Here is a 24,628-nt window from a genome sequence, read left to right on the forward strand (position 1 = left end):
TAAAAGCAATAAAATACCTAAGAATAAAGCTAACCAAAGATGCAAAAGACCTCTACAATGAAAACTATAAAACATTAAAGAAAGAAATTGAAAAAGACCTTAGAAAATAGAAAGATCTCCCTTGCTCATGGATAGGCAAAATAAATATTATCAAAATGGCCATTCTGCCAAAAGTGATCTACAGATTTAATGCAATTCTTATCAAAATACCTACAACATTCTTCAGAGACCTTGAAATACCAGTCATGAATTTTATAGGGAGAAAGAAAAGACCCAGAGAAGACCCATGCAGAAGGCATCACAATCTCTGACTTCAAATTATACTACAGAGCAATAGTAGTAAAAACAGCATGGTATTGGCACAACAACAGCCACACAGACCAAGGGAACAGAATAGAAGATACAGAAACTATACCACACACTTATAGTAAATTGATCTTTGACAAAGGGGCCAAGCTCATATGCTGGAGAAAAGACAGCCTTTTCAACAAATGGTGCTGGGAAAACTGGCTATCCATTTGTAGAAAGATGGAACTAAATCCTTACATCTAACTATAGACAGGAATCAATTTGAGATGGATCAAAGACTTGGAAATTAGACCAGAGACTGTGAAGGTATTAAAGGAGGGCATAGGCTCAACACTCCAACATATAGGCATAGATAGTAACTTTCTCAACAAGATCTCCAAAGCACAGGAAATTAAAACAAGAATTAACAAGTGGGATGGTATCAAACTAAAAAGGTTATTCTCATCAAAGGAAACCAACAAGAACCTAAAGAGAAAGCCTACAGAATGGGAGAAGATCTGTATCAGTCACCACTCTGATAGAGGGCTAATATCCAGAATATACAAAGAGCTCAAAAGACTCTACACTAGCAAAACAAACAACCCAATCAAGAAATGGGCAACTGAATTGAATGCACACTTCACAAAAGAAGAGATACAAATGGCTAATGGATACATGAAACGATGTTCAACATTATTAGGCAAGTCAAAACTATGCTGAGATTCCATCTAACCCTAATATGAGTGGCAAGCATAAAGATGTGGGGAAAGAGGAACTCTTACATTGTTGGTGGGAGTGCAAACTAGTTCAGCCGCTATGGAGATCAGTGTGGAGAGTCCTTAGAAAACTGCGGATGCATCCACCATATGATCCAGGTCTACCACTCCTGGGTATCTTTCCAAAGAGATTGAAATCAGTATATTTCAGAGTAGAATGTCCCTAAAGTTTTATTCCCAGTCCCCCCAAACACACATACAAAATGAAAATGGGGATAGCTATGTAAATGATTAATATGAGGTTACCTCTTCATCCCTTTCTTTATTCTGTGACCTTGAGAGATGAACCAGGCATTCCACAATCAACAGGCAGCCTTGCATAAGTCATATAGAATACACCCTCCTCTTCAAACTTTAGTTTTCCTGTCTATAAATTCTCGGGCAAGTTGACTTGATTGTCCTTCATGACTTTTCTTTCTAATGGTATCCAATTTTGTGAAATAATTAAATGATTTTTTACCTTTATTTATTAAATGATTTAGTTTACCTTTGCTGCTCTTCATCTGCTCATAAGAATGAAAAACAATAAAATTACTAAACAAAGATTTGATATTTCAATTTTATTTTTGGTTTTTTTTTTTTTTTTTTTTGTGTGTGTGTGTGTGTGTGTGTGTGTGTGTGTGGTACTAGGGGTGGAACCCAAAGCATTCTGCCTCCAAGCTACACCCCTACCTATGTTGTTTTTTTCTTTTATTCTTTATTTTGAAATCGGGTCTCACTTAGTTGCAACAGTCCTCACTAAGTAGCTGAGGCTGGCCACGAACCATGATCTTCCTGTTTGAGCCTCCCAAAATGCTTGGATTACAAGCATGTGCCACCATGCCTGGCTGATATTTCAATTTTTAAAAGTGTAAATGAGAGAATCTACATATCATGATGGTTGCAAGCTATTCTTTTTTATATTATTCTATAATTGGTCTGTACTAATCCTATAAGTAGAATCAAGTTCTACTTTCTCATTTTAGTATGAAAATAATGTTTTTGTTTGTTTGTTTGTTTTTTGCGGTACTGGGGTTCCTGGAACCCCTTCTACATCCAGGCTACACTCCCAGACCTATATTTATATTTTTATTTGGAAACAGAGTCTCCTAAGCCAGCGCGGCTGGCTTCGAACCAGCACAATCCTCCTGTCTCTGCCTCCCAAGCACGGGGATTACAAGCGTGCGCCACCATACCTGGCGCAAATAATGGTATTTTGTTTGCATGTATTTTGTAACATCTTGTGGGTAAAATCTAAAAATCTGTGAACGAGGATTTCTTCCAGGCTACTTTAAGTAAAATTTTAATAACTTAAAGAGTTCAAAAAAAATTAAATATTTTAGTGACTATGATAGTTTTACAAAGCATTTAATTATTTCAAGTTGTCAGTTGATTTCCGTGGGATTTGGTAGAAGATATAATTTACTCTTGACAATCATCAATGCATCTTAGTTCCATTATGAATGATTATTTTTTATCCTTTTATTTTTCTTTTGGGTGTTTGTTGAGTTACTTACATTTAAGTTTACACATAAAGTGGTATTTATTTATTGCTTGTCTTATTTATATACATATCGTGCCCTAGTTTATTGTTTATATTTCAGTCATATATCATTTGTTGCTTTAAAGAAATTAAATAACAATTTAAAAAATAAAATTTATCAATGCCTTGCTTTATGTTTCTAGATTGGCATTATATTTAAAATAGTCTCTCCTGTCCAAGACTCATGAATACTCCAGTATATATTTCTATATAGTATTTTATGATCTAAACCTTTACCTTAATTGTTGAATCTATTGTTATTTTTAAAAATAATGTTCACCATTACATAAAAATTATTTTAATAATATATTATGTCCAGAAAAGTTTCTAACATATTCATTTAAGGTACTATAAATTATTATAAAGTAATCACACACCTAGGTCTAGAAATAAAATAATGCCACAATCCCAACTCCCCCTTCTTCTTCCAATCAGCATGCTTTCTCTCCTGAAAAAAGAACCATTATTCTCACAGTTATGCGTTGCTTGAAGTTTTTCTACTGCAGGATATATTCTCAAACACTACTGTATTTAGACTTGTCTGTTTTGGAGTTATACCATCAAAACCAAATGTATGACTTTGTGGGTGACTTCTTGCATTCTGTTATCTTCTTAGGTTCAGATGTTGCAAGTGTTTGCAGTACTCCTATTTTAATTTATATAAAATGTTGCTTTCACAAATAGAATTGATGAGCCAGTTGTGGTGGCACAAGCCTATAATCCAAGTACTTAGGAGGGTGAGATGGTAGAACCGCAGGTTCATAGCCAGGCTTAGCTACTTAGTGAGGCCCTCTGCAACTTAATGAGTCCTTGTTTCAAAATAAAGAATGAAAAATAGGACTGGGGGTTGTAGCTTGAAGTTCAATCCCTGGTGTCTCAATAAAAGGAGAATTGAGACTGTTAGTGATAGCGTTGCTGTGATCATTCTGGAACATCTCCTGGAAACCATGTTTATACTTTTTTTCTAGGGAATATAACCAAGTGTTGAACTGCTTCTTATTATGCATATCAACTCTACTTAATATTGCCAAACAGTCCTCCAAAGAATTCTACTAATTTGTTCTTTCCCTCTTTTTATAAGCCATGTCTGTCTTGTGTTTCTAAACCACTGCCAATCCTTATTATGGCCAGATTTTAAATGTTTGTTCATCTGATTGGTTTGGGTCAGATCTCATTATGTTTTCATTTGCATTTCCCATATGAATAAGAAGGGAAGCAACTCTTTATTTTCTTTTTGGCCATATCAATCTCCCATTGGCAAAATTGCCCATTTAGATCTCTTCCACACGTTTAGTGGATTGTGTACATTTTTATTGTTGTTATTGTTAGAGTCCTTTATGTTTTGGATGTGAGAAAGTTTTCATATGTATGGTTTGGCTCTTGCTTTGCATTCTGGTGGCTCACCTTTTCACTCTCATTATTATTTTCGAGTGAATACGAAGTCCCTAGTTATAATTCAGTTAATATTTTCTTGTAGCTATATGAAAAAGCATCTTTCCTTTATTGATCCACATTGCCACCTGGTCCAAAACAAGTGTTCCCTATTCCTTTTGACTTGGTTTGTCTTTCACCAAACCCTTCTTCTTTAGTTACTGCTTCTTTATTATAAGTCTTGATATCTTTTAGAAAATGTGTTCCTATTCTCTTTCTGAATAGTGTTTTTGTTGTTGGCACATCTCATTTCCATATAAATAATAGAATTGGCTTTCAGCATTTATAGAAATCCTGCTGAGATTTTTTTTTTTTTGAATTGAAGTTGTTGGTCAAGTTGTTGGTCATTTTGAGGATATTTGGTATTTTAATAGCAGTGAATAATATACACTATGTCTTCTGTTATTTGAGTCTCCTTAAAGGTTTTGGTTGGTTAATACTGATATACAAATATGCAATTGAATATTATATATACATTTGGTATATTCAGCTAATATACTCTTAATAATGCAAGTTACATGTTGGTAGTTTATGATTTCAATCTTTTAATGGACTTTTCTATGAAATAATTTTTTCTGTCCACTTTTATGTTATTATAGTTTTTCCTATCATACTCTATCAGCACATTATCTATTACAAATTTGAACAAACTAATGAGACCGTTACCTATCTTTTAGTCCTAATTCAAAGAAGGATTTTCAGTTTTTACCATTAGTCCTGGACCATGATTACCATGAATTAAGCTATTGAATTGTGCTACATGAAGAGGCATATTTCTCAAAGATTACACTGAGATGAATTTTCCAGGTTGTGTATTGTCAGTGAGTGAGGGTATCATGATCTACAGAGATGAGGTCAGGATGCGGCAGAAACAAATATGCCAGTGCCTATTTGATAAACCTGTTCCAGACCTCTCTTACTCTCCTCACCTGTGCGTGCATGCATGCACACATGCACACATACTTTTTCATATTAAACCTGAATATTACCATACTTACCTCAGGCAACTTGAGAATCATTTCATTTAAAACATATTCAATAAAATTTCAATTGAAACTATACTGATTAAAATATTAATTTCAGCAGAAAAAAGACATTTTCTTCCCAGTGAATAACAAAGTATGCCCTTTTTAAAATTACAAATCTTCTCTTACGGCTTTCATTGCGACTTTAGGGTGTAATGCAGTGTGAATTCATTTATTTTATGTTGTTGATGTTCTTGTACATGAAGTGATTTTCTATTATATTAGATTGGGTTATTGTTGGTACATAAAGTTACTCATTTTTATATGTTAATTTTTACTAGGTACCTTTCTAAATTTTCTTATTATTTTAAATGCATTTTCAATTTTTATCTTGCATATAAAAACATACCACCTACTAATTTTCTGATTTAATGTGTGTGTGTGTGTGTGTGTGTGTGTGTGTGTGTGTTACCTGGGATTGAACCCAGGGGCATTCTACCTCTGAGCTACACCCCCAGCCCTATTTTTTATTCTTTATTTTGAAACAGAGTCTCACTAATTTGTGGAGGGCCTCGTTAAGTAGCTGAGCCTGGCCACAAACCATGATCCTCCTGTCTCTGCCTGCTAAGTACTGGGAATACTTATTCCAGCATGCACCACCGTGCCAGATTTTATTTAATTTTTACCAAATTACATTAAATCATAATAACAATTAATTATTCTAAGGTTACAGGAGGTTTTTCTAATAAAGTAGAGTTGTTGGAAGACAATTGCAGTGGGCTGGATGATAATGGAGAGTGACAAACAAGAATTATACTTGCAGCTGGGCCCTTGCAGCCTGTTGGTCAGCTTTTTGTTTGTGTGACCAAAACATCTTTTGTGAAACTATGTGAGATGGCATAGAGAATTGACCCTAGGGCTATGTTGCAGGAGGGTATGTTTATTTTTAGCTCACAGTTTCAGTCCATGGTCAAGTGGATCCCCTGTTTTGAGCCTGAGGCAAGGCAGAGCATCATGCTGGGGGAAGCTGCTCAGCTCATGCCAGCCAGAAAGATGAGAGAGGGAGAGAGAGATAGAGGGTAGAGAGAGAGGAGAAGAGAGAGAGAGGGATAGAGGGGAGGAGAGGGAGATAGAGGGGAAACAAGAGAGAAGAGGGAAAAAGAGAAGAAGAGAGAGAGAAAGGGGAGAGAAGGGGAGAGGGATAAAGGGGAGGAGAGAGAGAAGAGAAAATTATATATAGAGAGAGAGAGGAGAAGAGAAGTGGGAGAAAGAAAGAGGGAGGGAAGGAGAGATAGAGAGTGATATATAGAGAGGGAGAGAATAAAAAAGAGGAATGAGAGAGAGGGGGGAGAGGGGGAAGAGAGAGAAGAAGAGAGAGAAGAGAGAGGGGGGAGAAAGGAAGAGAGAGGAAAAGAAGGAAGAAAGGGAGAGAGAGAGAGACAGAGAAAAAAGAGAAAAGCAGTTTTGGTTGGAAGTTATTTTCTTCCAGGGTCTGCATTACATCATACCAATCTTTCAAGGTATTCATGACAGGTTGTATAATCTGGGGTGATTTTTATTGTTTTACCCTTTTATGTCACCAGTTTTTCTGTTCTCACTGCTTTTAAGATTCTTTCCTTGGCCACTATGTTGTCATTTTTATTATTACATGGAGTGGGAAGGTCCTTCTTTGATCTTGTCTTAACGGTGTTGTTATGTTTCCTTTATGTGTACATTCAAGTTTCTTTTGATGTCTGGAAAATTCTCTGAAATTATTTCTCTGAAGAGATTACGGATACCCTTGTTCTGTACCTCTATCCCTTCTTCAATGTCTCTTATTCATAAGTTAAGACATTTTATGTTGTCCCATAGTTGTTGGATATTTAGGTTTTGTTGCTGTAGTGACTTGTATGCTATTGACTGTGCTTTCAGTTTTGAATGAGCTGTCTTCTAACAGAGATATTCTATTTTCTATTTCATCTAAGCTTCCAAAATTTTTTTCTAATGCTGTCTTCATTTCATTTATTCACTTTCATTTCATTCCAGACCTCTTTCTGATTCTTAATGTTTCCATTTCTTCTTTCAATTTTCTTTACACTTATTGTGAGGCCTTTCTTCATATTGAAGATCAGGATTCAGAATTCTCCTTCTTGTGTTTCTTGTAGGTCAGTATTCATGATTTCTCTTATTTTCTTACTGTTTCTGGTTCTCATACTTTCAGGGTTCTCGGGCTTGTTTTTCTCATGTGTTGGTATCTTATTTTTTGTGTGTGATTCTGTGGGTAATCTGTCTAAATCTGATCTTAGTAGTAGGAATTTAGAGGTGTCAGCAGGCAAGCAGTGCTTTTTTCAATGGTGAGGTTTGAGTAAGTGGGGAGGAGCAGGGGTGATGTGCACAGGAGTCTGGTAAAGTAGAGGATATGATTAGGTTGTATACGAATTTAAGTATAATAAGGTAGTATCTGGCTGAGAATGAGAGAAGGTTAGATAGTAGGACTCTTATAGTTAGTAGAGTAGGTATGGATATATGAAATAGCTTGAATATAAAACAAGGAGATACAGGAAGAGAAAAAATAAATGTTTTGAGAGAAGAGAGTAGGTAGGCTAGAGTGAGGAAGTTTGTAAAAGGAATGGGGTAAAGAGCAAATAAACACAAATAAAGTAACAAAACAAGTTACAAAAACTAAGAATTATAAACAAAATACAAAAAACAACCAAAAGAAAAAAGAAAGAAAAAAAAGAACAAAAAGAACTAGTGACACTGTGAGAGAAAAACAAAACAACTACAACAACAAACAGCTGTCCTGCTAGTTTACATGTCAAGGGCTTGGGCCCATATGATAGCTGTATGTCTGTTTACTGTGGTATATTCTGGAATATATTATAATGTCTCTCATTTTCTCTATAACCTATTGTCAGCTTTTGGACCCACTCTATGAGTGTTTGAGCCCCTCTCTCACCTCTGACAACTTTGTGCTTAAGTTTCAGGGCACTGGGTGTCCCTGTTAATGACTTCCGTGTAAGTTCAGGGTTCTGCGCTTCCCCCATCCCATGTTCCTTGGCCCTGGCTCTGCACCCTCCCCCCTGGGCTCAGGCCCTCTGGTCTGCGTCTTCCCGCCCTGGGCCTGAGCCTACCTACCCGCATCGATGGAGGGTGTCCAGTGTAGTCTCAGAGCAACCCTCTGTGACCCGGTTCAGGTACTGTACCTTAAGCACTGTGGACCTTTCCTGTGTCTCTGGAGGTTCTAACTGGACTAACTACTGGGTGGGCCACCTCGTCTTAGCCCACCAGGGCCCCCAGCTGCTCTGGGCAGTCTTCCACTGAGTAAAGAGTAACACAAACCGTTACCTTCCTGTCCTGCTGCCGGGTCTCTGGAGGGCTTGTTTACACCACTGCGGGTCCTGCCTGTGGTGAGCACACGGGCTTTTGGATTTTTTCCTGTGTCCCTGAAGTGTGGTGCTGGTCGCTTAAGATGTTGAGCTCTGCTAGCGTTATGTGTACTTCAAATTCTTGGATGAACTTTTGGGATTTCTTGGAGCTAAAGCACTGGAGCCGGCACTCTCTGTTCAGGCTGGTGGCTTGAGATGGTGCCCAGCAGCCACACCAGCTCAGTCGTGCCTCAGGCCTTTTGCAGTGGATCTCGCGTTCTGAGTATTGGGTTCCTTCTGCTGTGGTTACCGGTTCTGTTTTAGTTTGTGAGTTCTTCTGCTGCTTTGTTTATTTTGTTTGTCAAGATGCTGCCTTCTTGGTAGTTGAACTTTAATTGTTCCATCTACTGAGATGTGCTATGCCCTGCAGTCAACATTTTAATCTAGTGGGGTTTTTATTCCCCATTTTATATATTGCTTAAATAAGGAAATTGCTGGCCTGATGGCACACACTTGTAATCCCAGCATTTGGGAGGCTGAGACAGGAGGATTGTAGTTTTTGGGCAGCCTCAGCAACTCAGTGAGGCTACTTGTAACCCAGTGAGACCCTGTTTCAAAGTAAAGAATAAAAAATAGGGCTGGGAGTGTAGTTTGGAGGTAAAATGCCCTGGGTTCTATTACTAGTACTTAAAAAAAAAGAGATGTCAAGATGCCATGTATTATTTTGACATTTTACACACACACACACACACACACACACACACACACACACGGGAGAAAGGAAGGAAGGAAGGAAGGAAGGAAGGAAGGAAGGAAGGAACTACCCAAATTTTACTAATATACTTTTTCAGGAAGAATTTCTATTTCTACCAGTTAGGGTATCTTTTTAAAATTAAATTAAAATTTTAATTGACAAACATTGTATATATTTATTGTGTACAACATAATGGTTTTGAAATATTTATGCATTATGGAATAGTTAACCCAAGCTAATTAGCATATACATTACCTTACATACTTAAAGGTTTGTGGTGAGACCACTTAAAGTCTACTCCCTTAGCAATTTTCAAAATACAATACGTGTCGGGCATGGTGGTGCATGCTTGTAATCCCCACGCTTGGGAGGCAGAGACAGGAGGATCGCGCATGTTCGAAGCCAGCCACTTGCGCTGGCTGAGGAGACCCTGTTTCCAAAAAAAAAAAAAGTAAAAATAGGTCTGGGAGTGTAGCCTGGAGGTAGAAGGGCTTCCAGGAACCCCAGTACCACCAAAAATAAAAATTAAAAAAAAAAATAATAATACAATACATTATTATTAACTGTAGTCACCATGGGTGCAATAGATCTTTTGAACTCCTATCTAACTAAAATTTTGTAGCTTGTGGCTAACATGTCTGAACCCCCTGCCCTACTTCTCAGTTAAGATTCTTGATTACAAACAGAAATCAACTGCATTAGCTGGCATAAAAACAGAAAGACAGAAAGTTTATTAGAAAAGTTCCAGCTCAGAATGCAAGTTGGTGCAAGCTGGCCCTGCGGCAGCCTGGGCATACAAGACCCTGCTGATCACTGGTCCCTGCAGTCCTTTCTGAATGCTAGTGCGGCGAGCTGCTGCTCTGAACCCTGGCTGCTCATCACAAAGCTTACATCTTGGCTTTTACCTTCGAGTATCAGAGCATGAACATCTGACCTGCCCCTGTTCTGGCCACCGAGGGATGGAAAGAGGGAGTATGACTAGGGGAGGAACTTGCCTCCTCCTGAGCTTGAAACTACCTTCAAGTAGAAGGAGATTTGCTGAGGGGCAGTCAGAATGCTGCCTGGTGCCTTATCCTGTACCAAATCCTCAAAGGGACATTAGCACTATTACTTCTGCCAGAAAAGATTCTGAATCACTGAATTATCTGTAATTATAGCTCTGAAGTGATGTGACTCTAAGCACTGATTTTTGTTGCCTCCAAAATCTATGTCTCAGACTTTCTTTAACAAGATACAAGTACAGCAACAGAATGACTAACAGCCTGGCAGGGATGGCCCTGTGGCATCTTAGGAGGGTTGCAGTGGGTGTGTACTTCTGATGATAGGCTCATGACAGAGAGTAACATATGTCTTTGAGCACTGTCACCCAGCTGAATTTCTGGCAAACCAGGATGATTCCTTGGGCAAAAGAAATTGCCTTTATTGTGTGGCCTCCTGATGCTGTACTATGTGTGATTAAGATGTAATATGGAGCTAGGTATGGTGGCATATATCTTTAATACCAGTACTTGGGAGGCTAAGACAGGAGCTCACAGGTTCGAGACTAACTTCACCTACTTAGCAAGACTTTGTTTCAAAACAAAAAATAAAATGGAGCTGGGGATGTAGCTCATAGATAGAATGCTCTTGGGTTCAGTTTCTAGTTAAACACACATGTGCACGCACACACACACACACACACACACACACACAGGGGTAAGCAGATGCAATATGGTTTAATGGTTAGGCTCATAGTCTTTAGGATTAATGAGAATGGATGTGAATTTTTATTCTATCATTTATTACCTATTTTATAATTAACATTTACTTTCCTGCAATGTGTCATTTTCTGTTCAGTAAAATGGTCATAGTAATGAGTGCCAGTGGTTGGTATTGTAAAAACAAACTGAAATAATACAAGGGCATATAGTATTTGATACATAGTTATAGCTCAAGAAATAATAAAGATGATCATAGTGATGCTGATTGAGGGATTCCCTATGTATTCCAAAGTCATTCCACAAAACTCTTAGACTTTTCATTGTTGTTTTTGTTTGTTTGTTTGTTTGATCAAAATTTATAAAATTTATCTTAATTATCAATAAATATTTTTTAAAAGAGATAAAAATGCCAAGTGTGCTACTTACATTAAGATATATTATTTCTCCTGGCTACAGGTTAACATAATACAATCGTACAACCTCCCTTTGGTATTCTTGTCTATCTGGGCTGACTTGATATGAAAAGGTCTTCCTGTGAAAAATTATGCTCGACTATAGAGTTACATGTATAAAAAGTCCTTTCTGAAAACTGTATCAGAACTGTAATGAGTGGTTATGTACAGAAGTACAGTTGTGTATATAGCAGCTCCATCGTTGCAATGCCTGCAGCTGAGGTATGAGGAGACTCCGCACACTTCCCCCTGGGTCGCAGCTCTCCAGGGCTCTGCTTCCCCAGCAGCCCGGCCACACGCTCCATTCTCTCCGACCTGCCTCAAGCTGCTCAGCTGGTGCCCTGCACGGAATACATTGTACTTCCCAGAACGCTGCCTTTTAAGTTAATATATATAATAGGAATTTCTAGTATGTGCATTGACATATGTTACATGTTAAAATGAATTCTATCAACTATAAAATTGACTACAAATCACTAAAATATCACATTAAAATGTGCCTATGAGCATTTTTCTCATGTGACAGACTGACCCTAGATAAAAAAGATTTTTTAAATCACCACATGTTAAGTCTCATCAAAATATAGAAATTGAATCAATTATTTCAAAGGTCCCCTCAAATTAAGTTGAGTATGAAATAGCCAGAGAGTTTCGTAATGGATTTTTGTCTGCAAAGAAGAGTTAAAGGAGAGTAGAGTGGCAAGAATGAAGGACATCTGCAAGCCGTTGACACACTGAGGGCTTCAGGACTGGCCACTCGTGCTTGACCTCCAGCGTACCGTGGGGAGATTGGAAGGATGACTTGCTCAACTATGAATAACGATGACCAGAAGTGGTCAGTAGAGTTGGGTATAATACTGTGCCTGTTTCCTTGGAGGCCTGTCTGATACGTTGACTCCTAACCAGTTGCTCTCTCTTTGCACTTTGCAGGTAAATGTGAGTGTGGGAGATGTACATGCTACCCTCCAGGAGATGGCAGGGTTTATGGCAAGACCTGCGAGTGTGATGACCGCCTCTGTGAGGACCTCGAGGGTGTGCTCTGTGGAGGTGCTGATAGTTCCCTCAGCCTTATACTACCTGCTACCTGCATGCAGCTCCTCCCTCCCTCACTTCCTCCCTCCTTCTATTTCCTTCCTTCCATCCTTCCTTCCTTCCTTCCTTCCTTCCTTCCTTCCTGGGATTGAACCCAGGGCATTCTATTTCTAACACATAACGCCAGCCATTTAAAAAACAATTCTGAAACAGTCTGTCTAGGTAGACTCTCTGGCAACTTTGCTGAGGAGTGTCTCCCTAATTGCTGAGGCTGGCCTCAAACCTGAGGTCCTCCTGACTCAGGATTATAGGCATTCAGGATTATACACCACTATACCTGTCTTGCATCTGCTTTACATCTTCTACTTATCCCTCTTGTAAACTGCCAGTAAAAAGAAGATAAATAGCTGGGTGTGGTCGTGTATCTTAGCCTGTAATCTTAGTACTTGGTGGCTGTGACAGGAAGATTGCAGGTTCAAGACCAGCCTCAGAATGTGGCAAGACTCGGCCAGGCTTGGTGGTTCTCACTTATAATTCTAGTACTTGAAAGGCTAAGGCAGGAGGATCTCAGGTTTGCAGCCAGCTTCAGTAACTAGTGAGGCTTTCTGTAACTTAGTGAGACTGTGTTTCTAAATAAAGAATAAAAAATCAGACTGGGATTGCTCAGAGGTAGAATGCCCCTGGGTTCCATTCCCAGTACCACGGGGTGGGGGGAAAGAATGTAGTGAGACTGTCGATAACCTAGTGAGATCCTGTTTCAAAAACAAATAAAAAATAAAAAGAGCTGGGGGTGTAGCTCAGAGGCACAATGCCTCTGAGTTCAATACCCAATACCAAAATGAATAAATAAATGAAATAACCAAAAGGCAATATGCTATTGTATTTAAAAGTAACATGCAATTAAGTTTATTATGATCTTATTTCTTTGAAATATTGATTTAGGGAATGCGAAAGTACACAATATGCTTTCAGTAAGAGATCATTGAGTATACACTACCTACTAATTACCGTAATACTTTATCACACAAAGAGGCTTGGTTAGAAGTTAACATTTTATCATGATTTTTATTACTTCTAAACACTAATGGGGGAAGTCTCACCCACAATCTAAAAAAGGAGAAGAAAGATGACACTTTCAAGTAACTAAAAATTCACAAGAGATATACACTCAGTTTCCATGATAGCTCTTAGATCCAAAGGAGAGCTCACTGAGAGTAATAGACTCTCCAGAGGAAGAATGGGGCAGATAAAGACAGTCAGCAAAGTGGTAGCCAAGGTGTAAATCCCCAGAAGTGTTTGCGGAGCCTCAGATGGGAGATGGAATGCACATCAATATTCTCGTATCTCGGTCTCTTTTAAACATTTTTTAAATTTTAAAATATTTTTATTGGCATAATGTGATTATACACCGTAGTGAGATTCAATGTGGTATAAACATACAGGCACACAGCACTTGATGTGTTCATTCCTCTGTATAAACCCACCACTACCATTCCTTTAATAACTACAATATATAAAGAACTCCAAAAACTTTCTACCCAAACCCCAAATAACCCAAATTAAAATGATCTATTAAAATAAGGATATTTTTTCAAAAGAATAAATTAAAATGGCTAAAACATATATTAAAATAAATGTTCAACCTCCTTAGCAATTAGGAAAATATGAATCAAAACTACCCTGAAATTCTACTTAATTTCGGTTAGAATGGAAATCATGACAAATACAGTAATGAGTGCTGGTGAGGATGTGGGTAAGTAGGAACTCTTACACACCACTGCTGTGATTATAAATCAATACACCCACTATGGAGAACAGTGTGGAGGTTCCTCAAAAGACTAGGCATGGAGCCATAATATGACCCATTCTTATTTCAATCTTGAAACAATTCATATTGTAGAGATTGATGCATGTAAACTGCAGCTCCTTCCAGGTTTGTTGTGCAATTGAGGTGAACTGGATGTGGAACCACATTAAAAGTCTATGGTCATATCCCTCCAAGATAATTGTTATAGCACATGGGACATTATGTTGTTGGGAAACAAATTATGTCCAACTTATGACGGCTGGGTGATCATTTATCTCTACCACCTGTCTGACATCTCTATTATCCATCTACCAACCCATCTTAATAATTTATTCTCTCTCAAGCCAACGTTAACACACCCTTGCAATTTGAGAAAAAAGAAACCAAAAATAATTCCTTCTTTTCTTTCTTGGTGATACCTACAGAAAATCTTTTTTTTTAAAATAACTGTGGTACCCAGTGCTTTATCTCATTCTGTCATCACAGAATCCATACTAAGAGATTGCTTTTGCTCTCTCCATGAGATGGGAGAAATTAACATCCCATAACTAAAAAGCAGGGTCCAGGCCCTCAAAGCTCAAAGCTTTGACATTCAGCTCACAGATCTTTCTATCTCTACCAGAGTTTTACTCTGAGTGACATCACACTGTTCACATTATATCATTATTATTTTTGTAGTAGATCATTTCTTCACTGGTATTAGTTACTGGAAACACCTAAGCACATTATAGTTTTCTGTTTGTTCAGGACCTAATTTTATGTAAACTTATTTTATTCTCACATATAAATCTTGCCAGGCTTCCAGGAAGGATTAGCACTTGTCTTTGCTCTTACCCTTGATTTTCTTCTCTGTCGTGTGCCCTTTATTTTACATGGGCTCTTTGCCCAACATCCTGGTGACTTGGTTAAAATGGTTGCTTTTATAAAACACTGTTATATCTCTATGCCAACTAAATAATCTATTTACCTTCATAAATCTCTTATTTTTTTCAACTTTGGGAAGGAAATAAAAAAATGAGAGCAAATCTGTTAGATGAAGTCAAATGTTAATTGGCTGAGACAGTATCTCACAAAGAAGCATCGTTTGACCAATCCTAGACCCTTCATGATAACACTCTCTATATTGTCCATCTAGACAGAGTTGCCTGTGTCCCTAGAGGGATGGACTTCCATGAAGCAAACTAGTAAAATACCAGTGTGTAAACCAGAATGCCAGCCACTTGATTTAATCACACTATCACTGGATTAATTCTCAGTCTGTTTTTCCTGAAGTTTTAGCAACTAACTCTAAGATTTTATGTCATTTATTTAATATTTTAAATTTTATTAAAAATATTTTATTGCTGGGCATGGTGGCACATGCTTGTAATCCCCGTGCTTGGGAGGCAGAGACAAGGAGGATCGTGCAGGTTTGAAGCCAGACACACTGGCTTAAGAGACCCTGTTTAAAAAAAAAAAAAAAAAAAAAAAATATATATATATATATATATATATATATATATATATATATATATATATATATATATATGTCTGGGAGTGTATCCTGGAGGTAGAATGGTTTCCAGGAACCCCAGTACCACACACACACACACACACACACACACAAAAAAAAAAAAAAAAAAAAAAACATTAACAACCAAAAGATCTCTGAGTACTTTCCAAGTCTAAATAAAACAAGTCTTAGAAATTTTGTTTGAAAATATCTGATGTTATTATTCTTACAATTGACTTTGACACTCAAATTATGCCTCTAGAGAGATTTGGGTGGGGTTAGGATGGCACCAATATTTTAGAAGAGTTCATATAGGTAATAACATTTACTCCACTTACCCTTCCAGCTTCACAGGAGCTACTTAAGGTAACCTCCCGGGTAACAGCTCAGAACCTTCCACTCTGCCACAAATTCTGACACCTGTACACATATTTGCACATTCCAATTAGTCTTTTTACCTGAAGAGATATTCCTATGAGTATTTTAATTTCCTGGTCATGTTCATTATAAGTAATATAGAAGTAGGGATGCTGCTTATAATTTACCAGTGTACACAGGTGCTCTGTCTAGTATTTTTTAGCAAGAAAAGCCCCCAGTACAGTTGGTTCCTGTTTATTATTATTTTTGTGATAGTCATATTCTAAAGGTCATGCTCAACAAGTCAACAAACATTGAATTCTCATTTCTAAGAGAATAGGCTCCTGCCTTAGGCCACAATATTTCCATCAGCTCATCAGTACCTAACCTTGTTTTCTTTATGTTTCTGTTTAAAGATGCCTTATTTAGTATATAACTGATTCATTGACATTGAACTTACAGCCAACAGCTCTGTGCACTCATGCCTGAACAAAGGTTACCTAACACATGCATTTTTCCCTGCAAGGCACATCACAGTCTTCCTGAACCTGGGAACACTAGACAGATCTTCCACATAATGCTCTGGGGTTGTTTGAAACATCAAAATCACCAACAAAAAGCATGAAAATGTGAAATACATGACACTAAATATATCATGAAAAAGACACTTGTTTACAGCATGAAAGAAGACCATGACCTTCTTTGACCTTGGCTGGGAATGTGAATCTCAGGCAACTCAATTTTGTTTTTGTTTTTGTTTTTCCAACCAGGCTGTGTGCTTTCAAATGACTGGGATTGCTCTGTGTGTGTTGTTTTGAGATTGCAAATAAATTTTAGTTGAATAAGTTAATTTGCAAACACAAAATTGGTATTAATGAAAATCAACTGTAATTCATGTTAAACTTTGATGGACAGTTTAATAGTGCCTCCCATTTGGGATTCAAACAACTTCAAATTATGATTTCTTTAAGGCAGCTAGTAAAGAGTATGTTGGTTTAATAACATTGCTTTATGGGAGAGATTATATGGGCTTTGACTATTATAGTATTGAATTCCAACAGAGTCTCAACTATTCTTTGAAAACACAAGACATACTTTATTATTGAACTTTTTCCAAACTGTAGCAATTTTTGTACCAAAGTATATACAATGTAGCAAACCAGCTGATAAGGAGATCTCAAATTCCTGTACATTTTATAGACATTTATTAAATGTATTTTATTTTGTTTTGTTTTGTTTTACGGTTACTGGGGATTGAACCCAGGTCCATTCTACCTCTGCACTACACACCCCCTTTTTTGCCACAGGATCTTGATAAATTGCTAAGGGTCTTGTTAAGTTGACCTAAAACATGTGATCCTCATGTCTAAGCCTCCCAAGTACTGGGATTGAAGGCATGTATCACTGCACCTGGCTACTTAAATGTAGTCCATATTTATAAATATAAATATACATGGTAGGATGGTTCAGTAGTTAAGACTATAGGCTAAATCCAAGTGTTCTTGGGGTATCCCTAATTGGATATATATATATATATATATATATATATATATATATATACATATATATATATATATATATACATATATACATATATAATCTCCTCAGTAAATTTACAAAACCTCTTTCTCATCTATAAAGTGATAATAAAACATCTACCCTGTAGGATTGTTGAGTTGACATGCCTAAAGTACCTAGGACAGTTAGTACCTGACACATAAGTTGTCATTATTACATACATATACAGAAATTGAAAACACAGTTTATCTAGATCTGTGACTATCTCATTTTCAAATTCGGATGGCACAGGTAATTTCTCCTCCTGTTATTTTTGTGTGAAGCCATCTTTCTCTTAATACTTAACACTGAGCTGTCAAGTCCAAACAGCCAATGCCATCTATCTTGGGAGTATTTTCAGTGGCTCTTGTTCAGCAAAGCATCTTCTGTGGGGAAGCTCTCTGTGGATCTATCCAAGCACAAAGGAGCACAATTAGGAGACACTGGAAATTAGAATTCCTCAGGGTGCAGCATGCTTGACAACGTTTCCATATTTCTCAGTCTATATAAAATATCCACAATCACACAACAAAGCTTCTCTTCTTGTTTAGTGTGTGTATATGCATGTGTGTGTGTGTGTGCATTAGTAATCAAATTGGCCAATACCCATCGCATGCTTGTTTCATGCAGCCGTGCACTGCAGCCCAAACACACACACCCTTGAAAAAATATATTATAGCCTGGCGTGGTGGTGCACGCTTGTAATCCCTGTGCTTGACAAGCAGAGACAGGAGGATCGCACAGGTTCGATCGAAGCCAGCTGTGCTGGCTTAAGAGACCCTGTTTCCAAAGTTTAAAAATGTAAAAATAGGTCTGGGAGTGTAGCCTGGAGGTAGAAGGGCTTCCAGAGACCCCAGTACCACCAAAAAAAAAGAAAAAAGAAAAAAAGAAAAAATATATTATATATAATATATAATATGTAAAGATGTGAATGTAAAAATATATAATAAATATACATATGCATGCTTATCTCTTTGACTATTACCTCTGACTCATATGCTCACGTTTCTCTTGGGTCAGTCTTAAACCCATGGAAACTTTCTCTGCCTCCAGCTACTCCACATTCCTGACTCTACCCGAGGTTACTCATCACAGCTACTTGCCCATATCTTATGCACTTTAGATTCTCATTCAGATGACCACCACTTTTTCATAGAGTTGTGGCTTCTCCTGAGATTTCAATGAAATGCCCCCTCCCTAGACCTCAGTCACACCTTTCTGCCAATTTCTTCTCTCTGGATTCTCACAATCACTTTCTCTTTCTGGCTCATATCCTATCTTTTACCAATCCATCTTAGGACTTCCCTGGAAATGGATTTTGGATTTTTTTCTGCCCATTTGTCACCCTAGAATGGGATATTTTAGATTAGTATCTATTAAGATGGCTCCTTAGCATGCAACAATTTTCTTGGCTTTTAGATTTCTCTTTAAATTTCCAATGAAATATTTCAACATGGACATTCCTTCAAATTATGCATGATTAAAACTAGCCAATCATTTATTTCTTCATTCGTTTGGCCTACATCGATTTTCCAGCACTGGGGATTCAGTGGGAGCAGGTCTGACAGCATCCTCTCTCATGGAGCTTATAGTTGAGCTTAAAGGGCGGACAATGGCAAGGGAATGACAAGGAGGCGAACGGTCTTGAATAGGAGCCCTAGTTCAGAGACCATACATACTGGGGAATTGAAAACAGCTTAGTGGCGAAGGGAGGCTTCTCCAATGCCTTCACATCTGGATAACAGCTGCATAATGCAGACAATGTGTTTTGTGTATAGGACTCACCTACACCCCATGGCCATATTTTGTAATAACAGGATACATACCATTTGGCCAGACCAAGAGGTGAGAGTGATATGGCAATCAAAGAGCAGCCTGTTCTGAGGTGAGTGGGGCAAAGTGAAGGACGATGTGTTTGAGGAACATCTGAGGATGGAGAGAAACCCTGTGTGATTGCAGATCAGAAGGCAGAGGGGAGAAGAGTGTGGTGCAGTTGGTGAAGCATCGTAGTGGCGGGGAGCTTTACTCAAAAGACAAGAGGGAACAAAAAATATGAGTTAAACAAGATGGTAACAGGATCATGGTATTTTCACAAGTGCCTCTAGCTACTGAGTGAAGTGTGGGTTGCCAGGAGGGGTAGGCATCTACATGAGAGTGGGTTTGGTGGTTGGATATGGGTGTTAGGGGTTGAGTCCTGGTAGGGAAATGAAGGTGTTTTATCTAGGTGGAATTTAGAAATGGAGAAACTGGGGTGTTTGGAGAAAGTGTCATGGCAGGGTGGACAACAGGCTAACAAGACTCTTCACCTTGCTTCAAGAGACTCTAACTCTGTTAAGTCCCTACCTCTGCTTCCCTGGGAACAGAAGATATAGCATACCAATGTTACTAGGCAGTCGTGCTCATGGTGACATTGACCTAGGACTGGTAAATGTCAATCAGATCAGGAGGGATTATAAATAGGCCATAAGTGGCTAATGAGAAGGCCATGCCTTTTGCTTCCATAAGTCTCAGCTCACTTCCAATTGCTATGCCCCTCATGGGGTCTCTGAATTCTATACTTAAGGGACCATCAGGAGAGATTTGACTGCTATGGAGGCATAGGACTTGTTCTGAGCCAGAGAATCCTCAGCATCTGTTTAGTGTGGATCTTCTCTCCATACATCTGGGCTGTAAATTGAAGAGAAAATAATCCCCAGACAATTATATGAGCTGCTTCCCTTGTGAGCAACTGCAAAGACTCCCATGGAGAAAAATGCTGGATCCCGATGCCACCCTGCTGGTGGGCTGTGCTTCCTGCCCCACATGAGGAGACTAGAGCCCAGGATCAATCAGAATGATAATTGAATCTAAAAAGAGAATCCTCCACCCTCCAGCCCATAGTATAAGCACAATTTATGGAAATTCATGCTTAAATTATGTCAGTGTGGGGCAGAGTAGAATCCAGGGTAAATTCTTGAGGAATTAGATATTGTAGAGACTATATTTTAATTGTACCAACTGTGTCTATTTACTAAAAACTGATTTATTCAATGAGGGCAGTAATGATGGAGAAACTTAGATTTATTTTTATTTTTGTTCATTTTATCTCACATATTGTTTCTTTTCTTCATTTCTTTTTTAAAGACCACCACCATCCATTCTTCCATCATGCTTCCAAATCATCTCCTTCAGGAAGTCTTTCTGAAATTTTTATACCCCCCCTATAGGGCAACATCTTTCTTATGGTATGATGGCATTATGCTGTGATATAAGCATTCCTGTGTCTCTTTGGGTCCATACAAGTCTCATGACTACAACCAAGCTTCCTTCCTCTCCATTCCCCTCCCTACAGATTACTGTATCTTCCCACTTAGTATAAAATCCCTCGTATCACACAAAAGAATCTGCAAGAACTTTTAAAAAATAAATTACAAATTAAGAGAGTCCAAACAAATTCAAGAGAAAAAGAAATGGAAATATTTTTTCAGTTTTGGATGAGAGAATTCTTTTTATTTTTTTTGAAGATTTAAAGGATTTTATTAAAAAGATAGAAATACAAAAGTCAGTCACAGCCCCATGACACTCAGGAGTGGCATGGGGGTGGTTCGAGTTAATTTACCCAAGAATTCCTCAAGTTGGAACTACATCTGACTTAGAACTTAACTAGCTAATAATCTGAATATGCAGTAATTGGACAAGAAGAACATTTTAGGCCCGAGAAGGCTGAGCAAATGCATGGAGGTGAAAATATTTATTATTTTGAAGAAATATATTTCATCTTCTTGCATCTAGAACTGCCTTAGCTGCTCTTGCACCTTTCCTTGGGAAGGATTTATTTTCAAGCTCTTTATTCATTCATTATTTAATATATAGTATTTTTATGTTTTAATTGTTGCATGGTAATTATGCATCAGAGTGTGATTCAAAGTGATACAGGCATACATACACCCATCACTTGATGCATTTCCCTTCGCATCCCAACCCCCACCCCCGATCTTTGTCCCCTGTACATATTAGTGAGATTGGTTAGTTATGATGCCTTCATATATGGATATAATACTATTCAAACATTTTTCTTCATAAGCTCATCATTCAAAAAAATAATTTCAGATAACATTTTGTTATATTTTTTCTAGGTTTTCTTGAGGAGGAAAAGATTTTCTCAAATCTAATACATCTAGAGAAAGTCCACATTCTATTGTTTGCTCAGTTACGTGGATATGTGACTGTGTATGCACCTATCTACAATGGTGAACGAATCTCTCTAAAACGAGCATGTGAAATGTATGGACAGCATCCCTCTACCTTGACTTCAAAGGACAAAATCAAGAATCACTAATTTGGGTAGTTTTTTTGGTTTACCTCTAGACTCTGACATAGGGTTTCTTGGACCTTTCACCTGGAAAAAGACTAGAATTCTACAAGTTCAGTGTGGGGCCAGAGAACAAAATCTGGTTCCTAACTCCCCAAACAAGGGCTCCCTGAGCATCTTAGCAGACAAGCAAATAATGAAAGCTGAAGACATTCAAAAGCCTACTTACTCAGCAGGCATATGAGGACTCAGAGCCAGCATTGTTTATCCACTTTCTGAACAATAAACCTAACGATGATTAAGCCAATTCTGGTAGGCTGGGATAAATTAGAAATTTTACCTGAAGGTGAATGTAGCTAATTTCATAATTTTAAGCAGTTCAGTTTCAACTACACCAAAATTACACCCTCAAAGAGTCACAAAAATGACTGGTAAAAAGAAAATCAGCGTGAAGTAGCACCGTTCTTCATCTAATTAGCTTGTTTTGTGAGTCATGTTCAATCGCTGTCGACCGTATGTGGACTAACTCTGAAGACTTTCATTAACAATGAAAAAAGAGGTGACCTATAGATAAATGGATTTATTTGCAAATAAGTCACCATTAGGCAGGAGTAAAAGCTTTGTCCAGAGTGATAATTCCTAAGATTTATTCACTTAGAGTGATATGTAATTTTAAGATTCCAGAACAAAAATATATGCTGCCTCATATATGTTTGATGGTTTCCTCCTAATATAGGAGACGTCCCCTAATAATAGGAGACTTCCCCTCTGTGCTCCCCACACTCGGGGTAAGAAGACGAAGTAGACTGCTTATCGCTTTTCTTCTTTCCTCTCTGCTCCTGGAATAGCTGCCCAGGAGTCCAATTTAAAAAGGAAGAAGGGATAATGAAGAGCCACCTCTTAATTACACAATCAGTTCACATTTCTTTGGGGAGTTCTTGAGTTCATAGCTGTGTTTTGAAGGAAACGGTACAATCCGAGAGTCTGAGTTCAGCAACTCAGGAGCACTGATGGATTTCTTATATTAAGGAAGATCTCAAACCATTCACTCAGGCCGCGATGTTCTTAGTGGACAGTAGGACAGCAGAAGATTGTCTCCAAATTATACCTTCAAATCCAAAAACTCTTTGTGAATTTGCAAGTGTGTAAGTTGGCTGAAGGTGACTGACATGTATGTGTGTGTAGGTTGTCATTTCAGGGGATGAACTGCGAGGCGACTTGCCTGAACACGATCCGTGTCCCCGAACCCCTTTCTGCCCTCACTTTTGCTCTTCCTTTCCTGAAAATAGGACTCATATTGTCATGCTCACAGATGACCTTCAATTGTGTCCATCTCCTAGGGAAAAAGGGAAGGGAAGGGAAAGGAAGGAAAAGAGTGAAATACTCATGTGGGCTATCAGTGTTTTGTTCCCCTTGGAAAACAATCGCTTTCTGGAAACCCCATTAGGAGATTTTTTTTCTGTCATTTATTCAAGCTATGTTATATGGACACCCTAGATCAGAAGGAGCGTAGGTAATCAGACACTCTCCAGATGTGTTGATTGTTACCTTCCTGAGAACAAAAGAGGGTTCTCTTAATATTAAGAAGGGAAGAAGGAAATCGGGTAAGCAATGAGTGGTATTTTTTTATTTTTTGGTGGTACTGGGGTTCCTGGAAGCCCTTCTAATCCGGGCTACACTCCCAGACCTATTTTTACACTTTTTATTTGGAAACAGGGTCTCCTAAGCCAGCGCACGCGGCTGGCTTCAAACCTGCGCGATCCTCCTGTCTCAGCCTCCCAAGCGCTGGGATTACAAGCGTGAGCCACCATGCCCGGCCTAATGAGTGGTATTTGATCCGATTAATTTTCATGCACAAGTCAGTTTCCTGAAAACATTGAAGCATTTTAAGGAAATGTGTCTTAGAGATGATGAATTCTATTAAAAAGCTCATGGTGCAAAGTAGCACTTTCCACGAGTATCTTTTAAGTGGACAGGGGTATTCTATATCTGCATTATTTAATACAAGAGCCCTGACCTCATGTGGCTATCGGGCACTTGAAATGTGACTAATGATGGAGAAACTGATTTTTAAGTTTCACTTAACTTTAATAAATGGGAACGGTCACCTCTGGCTAGGGACTAATGTGTGATCCTGGACAGTGTGGGCCCGGGGCATTACTGGTGCATGTTTTGATGTGGGTGGAAAGAAAGTAGTAAGAAGAGAAACAATGACTGCATTGCAAGGGGCAAGCAGGTAAGTGTATAGGAGAAGACGTGTGGCATTCTGAAGCTGGAAAATGACTCACCTGTGTGAGATACAGGCAGGAGAAGGCAGACTTGCTGGGCCACAGATGGATGCTAAGCTTATTCCCCCAACAGGTGCATCCCAGAAGGACCTAGTACGTGACAATGACCTTGCTGCCACTTGTACCGGGCGTGGAGAGGATGCTCTCAGTGGATGGCACATGTAGATTAGTCTCCGTCACTCCTAGACAGACCTAAAGCAGTAGCTTTGAACAGGAGAAAAGTCAACTGCCACTATGGCTGTGGTTTTACTCTTCAGTTCAAATCTTGATAATTATTCCCCTCTGGCTAGGTGTGGTCTGCACACGCTTGTAATCCCCGTGCTTGGGAGGCTGAGACAGGAGGATCACACAGTTCGAAGCCAGCCTCAGCTACTTAGTGAGGCTCTCAGCAACTCAGTGAGACCCTGTTTCCAAATAAAATATAAAATAGGTCTGGGAGTATCACCTGGAGGTTAAAAGCCTCTGGGTTCCACCACCAGTACCACACCTACACAAAAAAGAAATATTCCCCTCTGTAGATTGCCTTTGAAGGACACATTTTGTCATTTTATAAAACAACGCAGTCTTAT

The 24,628-nt window shown here is 38.4% G+C and overlaps 1 protein-coding gene across 2 annotated transcripts in view; it reads left to right on the forward strand.

Annotated features, from left to right (window-relative positions):
* ITGBL1 (integrin subunit beta like 1) overlaps positions 1–24,628 on the forward strand; it is a gene marked incomplete at both ends in the record, with an annotated part of 272,895 nt that overhangs the window by 232,101 nt on the left and 16,166 nt on the right. For both annotated transcript variants that reach the window (XM_080689531.1, XM_080689532.1), the window contains one exon: positions 12,166–12,282. In XM_080689531.1, the coding sequence (XP_080545657.1) occupies positions 12,166–12,282 (117 nt within the window). The remainder of the gene's footprint in view (positions 1–12,165; positions 12,283–24,628) is intronic.

The sequence above is a fragment of the Muscardinus avellanarius genome (genome assembly GCF_963383645.1).
Source record: "Muscardinus avellanarius genome assembly, chromosome: 2".
NCBI classification, from domain to species: domain Eukaryota; kingdom Metazoa; phylum Chordata; class Mammalia; order Rodentia; family Gliridae; genus Muscardinus; species Muscardinus avellanarius.